The sequence below is a fragment of the Acipenser ruthenus genome, chromosome 58 (assembly GCF_902713425.1).
Source record: "Acipenser ruthenus chromosome 58, fAciRut3.2 maternal haplotype, whole genome shotgun sequence".
Taxonomy (NCBI): Eukaryota; Metazoa; Chordata; class Actinopteri; order Acipenseriformes; family Acipenseridae; genus Acipenser; species Acipenser ruthenus.
Window position 1 is genome coordinate 2,282,804 of NC_081246.1, and position 10,972 is coordinate 2,293,775.

At 39.3% G+C, this 10,972-nt stretch overlaps 1 protein-coding gene across 1 annotated transcript; it reads left to right on the forward strand.

Moving 5' to 3' along the window:
• The first annotated feature begins 1,226 nt into the window (after positions 1 to 1,226).
• On the forward strand, positions 1,227 to 7,566 carry LOC117407737 (uncharacterized). Its single transcript, XM_059018294.1, has 2 exons — positions 1,227 to 1,310; positions 6,558 to 7,566. The coding sequence occupies exon 2, from the start codon at positions 6,570 to 6,572 to the stop codon at positions 7,299 to 7,301; it is 732 nt and encodes a 243-aa protein (XP_058874277.1). The 5' UTR covers positions 1,227 to 1,310; positions 6,558 to 6,569; the 3' UTR covers positions 7,302 to 7,566.
• The last annotated feature ends 3,406 nt before the right edge of the window (positions 7,567 to 10,972 follow it).

The following is a 10,972-nucleotide window of genomic DNA, read 5'->3' on the forward strand; positions in this document are numbered from 1 at the left end:
TTTGTATCTTGCTCTTAAATTGTAATTCTCTATGTATTTTTTCTTTACAAATGTATGTCACTCTGGGTAAGGGGGCATCTAAGAAATAAATAATATCCTTTGAACTCTCAATCTTGTACCAAAGTGTGTTTTGACACAATCTATTCTCAAAAGCCTCTCTGATCACATGACCATTGTGCTATTGTAACAGCTAAAAGGCCTCGTTATTATTATCATTATGCATATGGTTCATAGATTACTTTACTAATTCATCCATCCATTATCACACCCAGTAAAACAGAGCCTAACCTGACAGACACAGAGAGCAAGGCAGGACTACACCCTGGACAGAGTGCTGGTGCATCGCAGGACACATGGACACACACAGAGGGCAATCAACCTGAACAGCATGTCAAAGCTCTGCACAGGGGAGGCAATATTGACAACATCAGTGATGGATTTGCAGTATAGCCTTTCCAGTCTCCACTACGAACTTTTTAACAGATGGCCTTCATCTTCTCCAGCACTTTGTTGATGTCTGGCATCACATGTGGGAAGAAACCAGAGAAAACCCAAACAAACACGGGGAGAACATGCAAACTCCACACAGACAGACCCCAAGGCCGAAATGGAACCCAGGACCCTGGAGCTGTGAGGCAGCAGCGCTAACCAGCCACTGCCCCACTTCACTGATGTCAAATGAAAATGGAAAAGGTTTGTAAACTCTCAGTTGTGTAACCTTAGTCACAAAGGCTATTTGAGAAAGGAGAAACATGGATTTAATAAATTAGATAGGAACTAAATAAACAAAAGTATATATGAAGAGCTTCATTCCAAATGCTCAATATCCATTTGCACTGATTTTGGTAAACTGATGTTTTTTTTTTTTTTTTTTTAGATACTATTAATTCCTATGTTAGTAGGAGGAACAATAAAACAAACAATACAAGTGAAATACCGCAGTGTTTCACATGGAGATTTTTACTCTACGTGATGATAAGTCTACCCCTCCAGGAGTAAATCTACAGCAATATCTGGAAATGTGTGGAATTGGCATTTAACTCATTTTGTTATGAAACTCTTCATATATTAAAACATACAAGTATAAGAAGAATAAGAAAACCACAACAAGACGCCTCTTTCAAACCGTCCCTCCCTCTCAACTCTAATGAATAAAAACCACAGGCTTTTTACACTCAAGTTACAGTATATATTCTCAGTGCAAATTGTCTTGTATCAAACTTCATTGAGCATAGGAACTGCTTTCTTTGCCGTGTGACTGAAGTGACCCTCCACTTGAACCCGTGTTGAACAAGACGCCTCTGCACTGAGTAAGTACCGTACACCGAGACTGAGTGTTTAATTTAAAACACTTGTCACACTTTTTTAAAAAACTTCACTGCGTTTATGATTCTAAATAAACCTTGTGGTGTTTATTTTATAAACTATTAGACTTATTTATGATTTGTAATACTTTTTAAATGTTTGTGTGCATTTATAATAAGGATAGTGTTTTTGTTATAGATTTTAAACACATAGAGCCTGATTTTCAGAAAGGGAAATATTTAGAGCACAAATAGAGGTTGCAGTGTATTCTCACTATGACCATTTTGCTCACGACCCCTGCAACTGATTTCAGGTTCCTTAAAAAGCCAATTTGGCAACTAAATAGCCTGGATTTCTATTTCACCACCAGACCATAAGCAAGCATTCATGAAATCACAACCAAGTAAAATTATTTGCTTGATTAATATACATTTTCATTCCTGGAGTCCAGACTTATACTACAACTGTGAAAAGTTTTAAACCTTGTATGTTAGAAAAGCCTGGCAACGGGAATAAAATGTTTATTATTGGGCTATTCTTCAACCCCCCCCCCCCCCCTTGGAAATGTGATTTATACACACACAGCTGCCTCCAGGATTATTCATATCCTTGATTCAATGTAACAAAAAGTTGGTTTTAGCAACAAAAAAAGCAAGTGTACATACATTTTTTTTTTTTTAATAAATACATTTCTGTCCGAAGTTAGTTGCATTTTAATGTTTAGGGTCCTCCCACAGTCCAAAGACATGCTGTTCAGGTTGATTCGTCACTCGAATTTGCCATGTTTGTGTGTGTGGTGTCCTGTGATTGGCTGGCGTCCCGTCCAGGGTGCAGTCCTGCCTTGCGCCCTGTGTCTGCTGGGTTAGGCTCCGGCTCACCGCGACCCTCTAAAGGATTAAGCGGTTATGGATGGATGGATGGATGGATGGATGATGGAATGTTTAGGGTGTGAATAATTTTGACACCAGTTTAAAAAAAAAAAAAAAAAAAAAAACATGCACATTTGTTGGACAATGTATTTTTTGCAAAGTCCAATACTGAATGGCTGAAAATATTTGAAGTAGTAGTGGGAGTAGTGGTTAGGGCTCTGAACTCTTGACCGGAGGGTCGTGGGTTCAATCCCAGGTGGGGGCCACACTGCTGCTCTACCTTGGTTCAAAGTATGTTACCTAAATTGCTCCAGTAAAAACCCAACTGTATAAATGGGTAATTGTATGTAAAAATAATGTGATATAAATGTAACAAATGCAAGTCACCCTGGATAAGGGTGTCCAAGAAATTAATAAAATAATTGAAATATTAATCTACCACTTTGACAGCAGTAAAATCAAAATATGGTAAACAGTTAAAGTTCATGTACTGCAACAGGTACCACTTTTTGCTGGGTGCAAACCACCTGTCAGAAATTGGTAAAGGTTGCACTTTAACAAAGTACCACTTTGACATCACACCAGTTTGGTTTGATAAATGATTGCACACACTGCATAGAGAGCTGTACAATTTCTTTATCTCTGAAAAAGGAACCAGCTGCATCAAATATTTCTGTTAAAGATTGCACTGTATAGTACAAGACATTTCACATGTCTGTAGATATGTTTTACATTTATTCATAATTTGATAAATAGAAGTTAAATGGAGACTGTTCTACCAGCACCCTTCTAAACACTTCAACATTAGAAACATGTGTAGAATTTCATTTTAATACATATTTCATAGCAATGACCACATATTCTAATTATATTAATACCCTTAGTTTACATTGGGAATATACTTTCTCTAAAACATTTGACTTATTAATTTGACACCCACGGAATCACCCATCCATCCATGATCATTAACTGCTTAATCCTTTAGAGGGTCGTGGTGAGTCGGATCCTAACCCGGCAGACACAGGGAGAACATGCAAACTCCACACAGACTCCCTAGGCCGGATTCGAACCTAGGACCCTGGCGCTGTGAGGAATCACCCAAATATTTTTAATTAGAGTATTACTTAGTCTTCACACAACGAGGGGATGAGGGGCTGCGATGTGTTTCCAGCCATACTGTTGATACAGAATCCATTGGACCTAGAACCAAAAGTTTTGTAGAGATGAGACAAGCTTAGATTAGCCAAACAGCCTTGCCACATTACTACATATTCCTATGTTAACTGGGACACAGTTACATTGGAAATATTTCACAGTTATTTTAAACTATTCAAATATGTCTTCCAAAAGTGAAAAGGATTTAAAAATATTCAGATTATTTATTTTTCACAATTCAATATTATTTGAAAATACTTAAATATCTGCAAATTCCTAGGAATCAATGTGAAGCATCTTTATTGATGAAAGGCTAACAAGTGTAACCCTGGATAACAGTAATCTTAATTTAAAATACTTGTTGTAGCCGGCTACGCCATTTGGGATTGAATCCTAAAATTTATATATAAAATAATTTTATAAAAATATTATTCTTAACACACAGGTTCTTCTATTTTGTGTTTTCAATACGAGTCGTTCCCTTCTCACAAATACCAGAGAGGCAAGTTAAAAATCAACAAGTCTTATTACAGAAGAGAAGAACTGTAGACAGGAGAAGAAATACAGCAAATAATATTAACAAATTCAAAAGACAATTTAACCCTTTCACAATTCCAGACAACCCAGAGAGGGGGCAGAGGCGGGTCAGTTTCAACTGACAATACAATAGAACAAAATAATGAAAACCAAAACACTCTGAAAATCAATTAAGATAAAACCCAACAATAATAAAATAAACACAGCAATCAAAATATAGCAATATCAATTACAAACGTGCAGTAACACAAATAATAAGTGTTTCTAATCTAAATAAAAACTACAGCAAAACTAATCTACAAAAGCAGTCTATAAAACAACCTGACATAACTAAATAGTTAATTCTACAAAACAAACTATAGTAGCTAGGTACAAGTTAACCGCGACTTAGCAGAGAAAATGGCTAATTGCATTAATATACAACGCTAGAAATATACTTCAATAACACACTCCTCTATGAGACTCATATAATGCAACAAACTAAAGAAAACAATTTACAAACAGTTTAAAACAACGTGCCGGCCGCGCATAATATCAAAAATACCACACATCCACACAAACACCAGACTGACGCGCTGCTAAAACAGAGCCGAGAGTATTAGCAGAGAGAAAAAACAAATACCGACTAGGTCTGCAAGGATACTTCTTTTTCTTCTTGTTCTACAACAATAAAAAAGAAGTCCAAAAGGACCAGCTCACCACAACTCTACTCTACTACCGTCAATTTCTAGTACAGGTACAGATGTAGATGAGCACAGAGTCCAAATTTTCTTTTTACCAGCTGCTCGCTCGCTCTCAGCTTCTCTCCAGGTTCCAACAGCCCGCCAGTAGCCGGTTTACAACACCCAGCTTGTTCTCTGCAGGAGATAATCAGTAAATTGACTGCAGGTGGAAGATGTTTCTTTGTGTTTTTTATTTAGCAGACGCCTTTATCCAAGGTGACTTAGAGACTCGGGTGTGTGAACTACGCATCAGCTGCAGAGTCACTTACAACTATGTCTCACCCGAAAGACGGAGCACAAGGAGGTTAAGTGACTTGCTCAGGGTCATACAATGAGTCAATGGCTGAGGTGGGATTTGAACCGGGGACCTCCTGGTTACAAGCCCTTTTCTTTAACCACTGCACCACACAGCCTCCCATAGGGATGTGAGATCATCTCATGCCGATACAGCCACGGCATATGTGGAGGGAGGGGAACGGCGGGGGAACAGACACACAATGAAGGAGCCAGTGGTCTAACCAGCGGCAGCTGTGCAAAAGGGGACAGATGTAAACAAACCAATCAATAACTAAATAAAGTAAAACAAAACAGTACTACTAATAATAAAAAAAAAAGAAACACAAAACACACGTGTTACACAAGGACAGGAGTAAACCTGCTTTGAATTCAGGAGACTATTTAAGCTGGAATCACTTGTTTGTTTCAGTGTCATATTTGAAAATTGTTCAACTATTTTCATTCCAGGTCTGGTTCATGTTTTTATTCAAATAAAAAAATAATAATTAAAAAAAAAACATTTTAATGAAGAGTTCTTTTTTGAGTGATACATTCATTTTGTCTGATACCATGGAGTAGTGGTTAGGGGTGCTCTGTACTCCTGACCGGAGGGTCTTGTGTGGGTTCAATCCCAGGTGGAGTAGTGGTTCGGGGGCTCTGTACTCCTGACCAGGGGGTCTTGTGTGGGTTCAATCCCAGGTGGAGTAGTGGTTAGGGGGGCTCTGTACTCCTGACCAGAGGGTCTTGTGTGGGTTCAATCCCAGGTGCAGTAGTGGTTAGGGGGGCGCTGTACTCCTGACCGGAGGGTTTTGTGTGGGTTCAATCCCAGGTGGAGGAGTGGTTAGGGGGGCTCTGTACTGACCGGAGGGTCTTGTGTGGGTTCAATCCCAGGTGGGACACACACACACACACTACTGATGTACCCTTGAGCAAGCAGGCAGGCAATTTACCTCCTAGATTGCTCCAGTAAAAACAAACCAACTGTATAAATGGATAATTGTATGTAAAAATAATAACGTGATATCTTGTACAGTAATTGCAATTGTCTCTGGATAATGTTGTCTGCTGTGAAATAAATTAATAATTTCCTCTTGCTATGGCTGAATGAAAAGGTTTTTTTTTTATTTAAAGAGGAACTCAAGTTGTTTTTTTTGTGTTTTTTTGTGTCCCATATGTTGCTACAACTGTAAGGTATGTGTATTGTTTTTATTATTATTTTTGACATCCTGACCACTTTCTTTTACACTATTAAATTGCAGCTGGGCTACAGTGCTGTGTTTCAAAGACAGCTTCATATGTTCCCTTCAGAAGAACTTCAGAACTACATTTCTCATCACCCCCATCATGCACACATGAGCTGGAGGATGATGGGAAATTAATTCCTGAAGTTCCTCTACCATCTTGGAATCAGAGCACTGTGTACACTGCAAATTAATAAGTGTAAAAGAAGTGGTCAGGATGTCAACAAAAATCTAATACGTACACCTTACTTAAACAGTTGTAGTAGCAACATATGGGAACATGCAACACACACACACAACAAATTGAGTTCCCCTTTTAAAAAACAAGATTTGATAAAAGCACAGTATGAGAAAACAATGAAAGCACAATATGTTTCCTAGTTTTTACAATTTTGTAATCCCTGCATCACTGCAACAACACCTACATTCAATCCTCTTTGTACTTTCTGCAGCTCCAGTCAAAGATGTTGAAGATCTTCTTCTTGGTGTCCTTGGTGCTGCTGGCTGCTTCCCACATCCAGTCTGTAAAGAGTTCCTCATCGGGTGGTTCTGATGCTGGTGTCCAGAAGCCCTGTGCCCGCCTCTTCCACCCAGAGATTGGGGAGCAGCTGGAGCTGCCGTCCCTCCCAGAGAAGAAGAAGAAGCTGCTGGGGGGAGCTGCTGCTGGGAGTGAAGGAGCCTTCAGCTTCAGCTCCTTCACTATGATGGACGGGTGTCTGCTCTCTCTGTGGGTTGCAGGTTCCCAAGAATGGGGCCTGGAGTCTCGCTCCTTCCCGAGTGGGGCTTACCTCAACCAGCTGCCTGGTGCTGGGGTCTCCCTGACCAGCTACCAGTGCACCTGCGACCAGGAGAAAAACCAAGTCACGGCCGATTACGAAGATTTTAAAAACAGGCACATTGCAGGTGAAAATGAACAGGGTAGTGATGAATTCTGCACACGGGAAATACGTAGTAGACATATATATGAATATGGAAGATGCAAAGATAAAAACACTTTCATATTTGCTAAAGCGAAAGATGTGAAACATGTGTGTGACCATGAAGGTGTCAATGTGTCCAATAAATTATTCAATATTTCGGAATGCATCCAAAATAAATTAAAATGTTCTTATAGAGCAAATAATAAGTACCAAGTTCATATCTGTTTAGTTTGTAAGGATAAGAAGCCTGTGCATTATAAAGGTCCTACATGCTGACCTCCAGCCTTCGGGCTCACAGAGAGAGTTTAAACTCTGCTGTGAAGGATTTGCAGTCTCTACTCTGCAAAATGCTGCGATATACGCTTCAACAGCACCCTCTTCCCTCATAAGGAGCTGTTCGTCCTAGATTAGAAATAGTTGTATTATCATCTTGTACCAGAATAGTGATATTGGTATGAATTTGTGGTAATTGATTATCTTTGGTAATTCCTTTCCTGTTGTTGTGAATGGAAATGCAATAAGACCACATTCCTTTCCACTGTAACCCGTTTCTATTTTAATGCAATAAAAGCTTTTACTGCTGCAAGCAACACTTGATGCGACTCTCTCTGTGTGTCTGTGTATATATATATTGTGATAGTAAAGGGCATAGGCCCTTTAAGTAATGGCCGACTGGCCTAAAAGACTACATTACCCAGAAGCCCTGGTTTCATGAATCAAAGAGGGCGGGGTTGACTGACATATAAGGAAGTCAGTAGATCACTCTGGGGTGTGTAGCAGTGGGGAATACACCACCAGAGAGATCTACAGACTTCTGGAATCTCGTTTCGAAAAATCTCTGTTTTGTTGAAGACTTCTAGCGATTACACACGTTATAAAAAAGGAAGTTTCTTGTGTTAAAAACAAGTCTATCTGTTTGACGTTTATTTAGTTGTAGCAGAGAGTGAGTATAATCTCTGCAAACTAGTACAGTGCATAATTGAATAGTCGTACTATTGTTTGTGAAGATGACACAGTTGATTTTTATTTAGTTTTAGCAGAGAGTGAGTATAATCTCTGCAAAGTAGAAAGTTACCCGAGCCGACTCAAGTCCTGGCGTGGGCGTACTTTGTGTTTAAGTTTTGAAACGGGAAAAGTTTGTTTTGTTCTGTGTACTGTGTGGGACTCTGCAAACAAGGCACGGACAATGGGGCAGGGTTTATGGACAATTGTTTATTGTTTTGCAACCAGCTGAGCACATTGGCCGGACACCAGAGTTGTGTTCAGCTAGCGAACTGTTTCAGCGCACTCCAGTTTACCTACCATTGCTACAGCTTTACGACAATAGCAGGAGCTATCGTACTGTTTCAACGCACTCCAGTATATCAACCTTTGATACAGCTTCACCACTATAGCAGGAGCTATTGTATTGTTTCAACGCTCCCGAGTACACTTGCCCTTGTTACTGTTTTACCACGAAAGCAGGAGTTACCTTTTGATATCGCCGTGCTCCAGCAGAGGGAGCCAGTTCCTGCATACTTACCTATGGGCTCACTGTGCTCCAGCAGAGGGAGCCATTGCCCGCGAACTAACTGTCCTGTTCCTGGTACTCTAGTAGGAGGAGCACCGTTTTGCTAAGGGTCAAGACAAGAGACCTAACTAAGACTGAACCAGCGTGACGAAGTAACCTTCTGGGGTAGGCCTAGACAGGGAACAAAAGTTGTATGTAACATACACACACATGTAAGTCACCCTGGGTAAGGGTGTCTGCTAATATATAAATAACATGTATACGTGTGTAATATTCTGTACATTTTCAAATAATCCATTCAGCCATTATCATAACCGCTTAATCCTTTTAGAAGGTTAAGCTGGAGGCTAACCCGACACACACTGGAAAGACAGGCAGGACAGAAGAGGCGGAGGGGTAGCGCTATACATAAGAAATAGTCTTGAAGCCCAGGTGTTGAATCAGGACAAAGAAAACCACGCCGATTCAATATGGGTCAGAATAATGGACAACAATTCAAAGGGCATAATAATAGGAGTATGCTATAGACAGCCAAATTCAGACGCCAAGCAAAATAATCTGTTATACAATGACATTCGAAATGCGTGTAGAAAAGGAGAAGCCATACTAATGGGGGATTTCAACTTCCCTTGTATAAAATGGGAAAACCCGGTGGGGGGCACGACGGACGAAATTGAAATGGTGGAAATGACAAATGACTGCTTCCTAACGCAATTTGTCAAGGCACCGACTAGAGGGGAGGCATGCCTTGACTTAGTCTTTTCAAATAATGAAGACAGAATAACTAAAACAGAGGTCAGAGAGCCATTGGCAAACTCAGACCACAACATGGTCTCATTTGAAATTTTTTAAAACCCCAAAAGTGAATGAATAAAGCTAAGGTTTACAATTTTAGAAAAGTAAACTACGAAGGTATGAAACAGAGACTAATAGAAGTAGATTGGAGTAAAATAGAGAAAACATCCACAGAAAAAGGATGGCTGTTTTTTAAAAATGTAGTACTAGAGGTGCAAAACAATTGCATCCCAAAAGTAGACAAATCTAAATCTAAAACAAAATGGCCAAAATGGTTTAATAGATCAATTAAAAAAAATATTCAGCGAAAAAAGGCACTTTACAGAGCGTTTAAAAGGGACCAAAAACAAAGCACACAGAAAGAGTACTTGGAACTGCAAACACAAGTAAAAAAGGAAGTTAGAAAGGCCAAGAGAGAGATAGAAATCAATATTGCTCAGGGGGCTAAAACCAATTCCAAAATGTTTTTCCAATATTATAACAGCAAGAGAACATTCAAAGAGGAGGTTAAATGTCTAAGAGACACAAATGGCAAAATCATAGTTGAAGAAAAAAAAAAGCAAATATATTAAATGATTACTTTTCACAGGTTTTTACAAAGGAGGACACGGACAACATGCCCCACATGTCGACCTGTTCCTATCCAATCTTAAATAACTTTAGCATAACAGAGGCAGAAGTGTTAAAGGGACTAGGAGTTCTTAAAATAAACAAATCCCCTGGGCCGGATGAGATCCTCCCAATAGTACTCAAAGAAATGAAAGAAGTTATTTACAAACCGCTAACCAAGATCATGCAACAGTCTCTTGACACAGGGGTTGTACCAACAGACTGGAAAATAACGTAATACCGATCCACAAAAAGGGAGACAAAACCGAGCCAGGTAACTACAGACCAATAAGCCTGACTTCTATTATATGTAAACTTATGGAAACTATAAGAAGATCCAAAATGGAAAATCACCTATATGGTAACAATATCCTGGGAGACAGCCAGCATGGTTTTAGGAAAGGGAGCTCATGTCTAACTAACCTACTTGACTTTTTTGAGGATGCAACATTGAAAATGGATAACTGCAAAGCATATGACATGGTCAATTTAGATTTCCAGAAAGCTTTTGACAAAGTCCCGCACAAAAGATTAATTCTCAAACTGAACGCAGTAGGGATTCAAGGAAATGCATGCACATGGATTAGGGAGTGGTTAACAGGTAGAAAACAAAAAGTACTGATTAGAGGAGAAACCTCAAAATGGAGTGAGTGGTGTACCACAGGGATCAGTATTAGGTCCTCTGCTATTCCTAATCTACATTAATGATTTAGATTCTGGTATAGTAAGCAAACTTGTTAAATTTGCAGACGACACAAAAATAGGAGGAGTGGCAAACACTGTTGAAGCAGCAAAGGTCATTCATAATGATCTAGACAGCATTCAGAATTGGGCAGACACATGGCAAATGAAATTTAATAGAGAAAAGTGTAAAGTATTTACTTAAAAATGTGCATTATAAATATCATATGGGAGATACTGAAATTGAAGGGAACTATGAAAAAGACCTAGGAGTTTATGTTGACTCAGAAATGTCTTCATCTAGACAATGTGGGGAAGCTATAAAAAAGGCCAACAAGATGCTCGGACATAT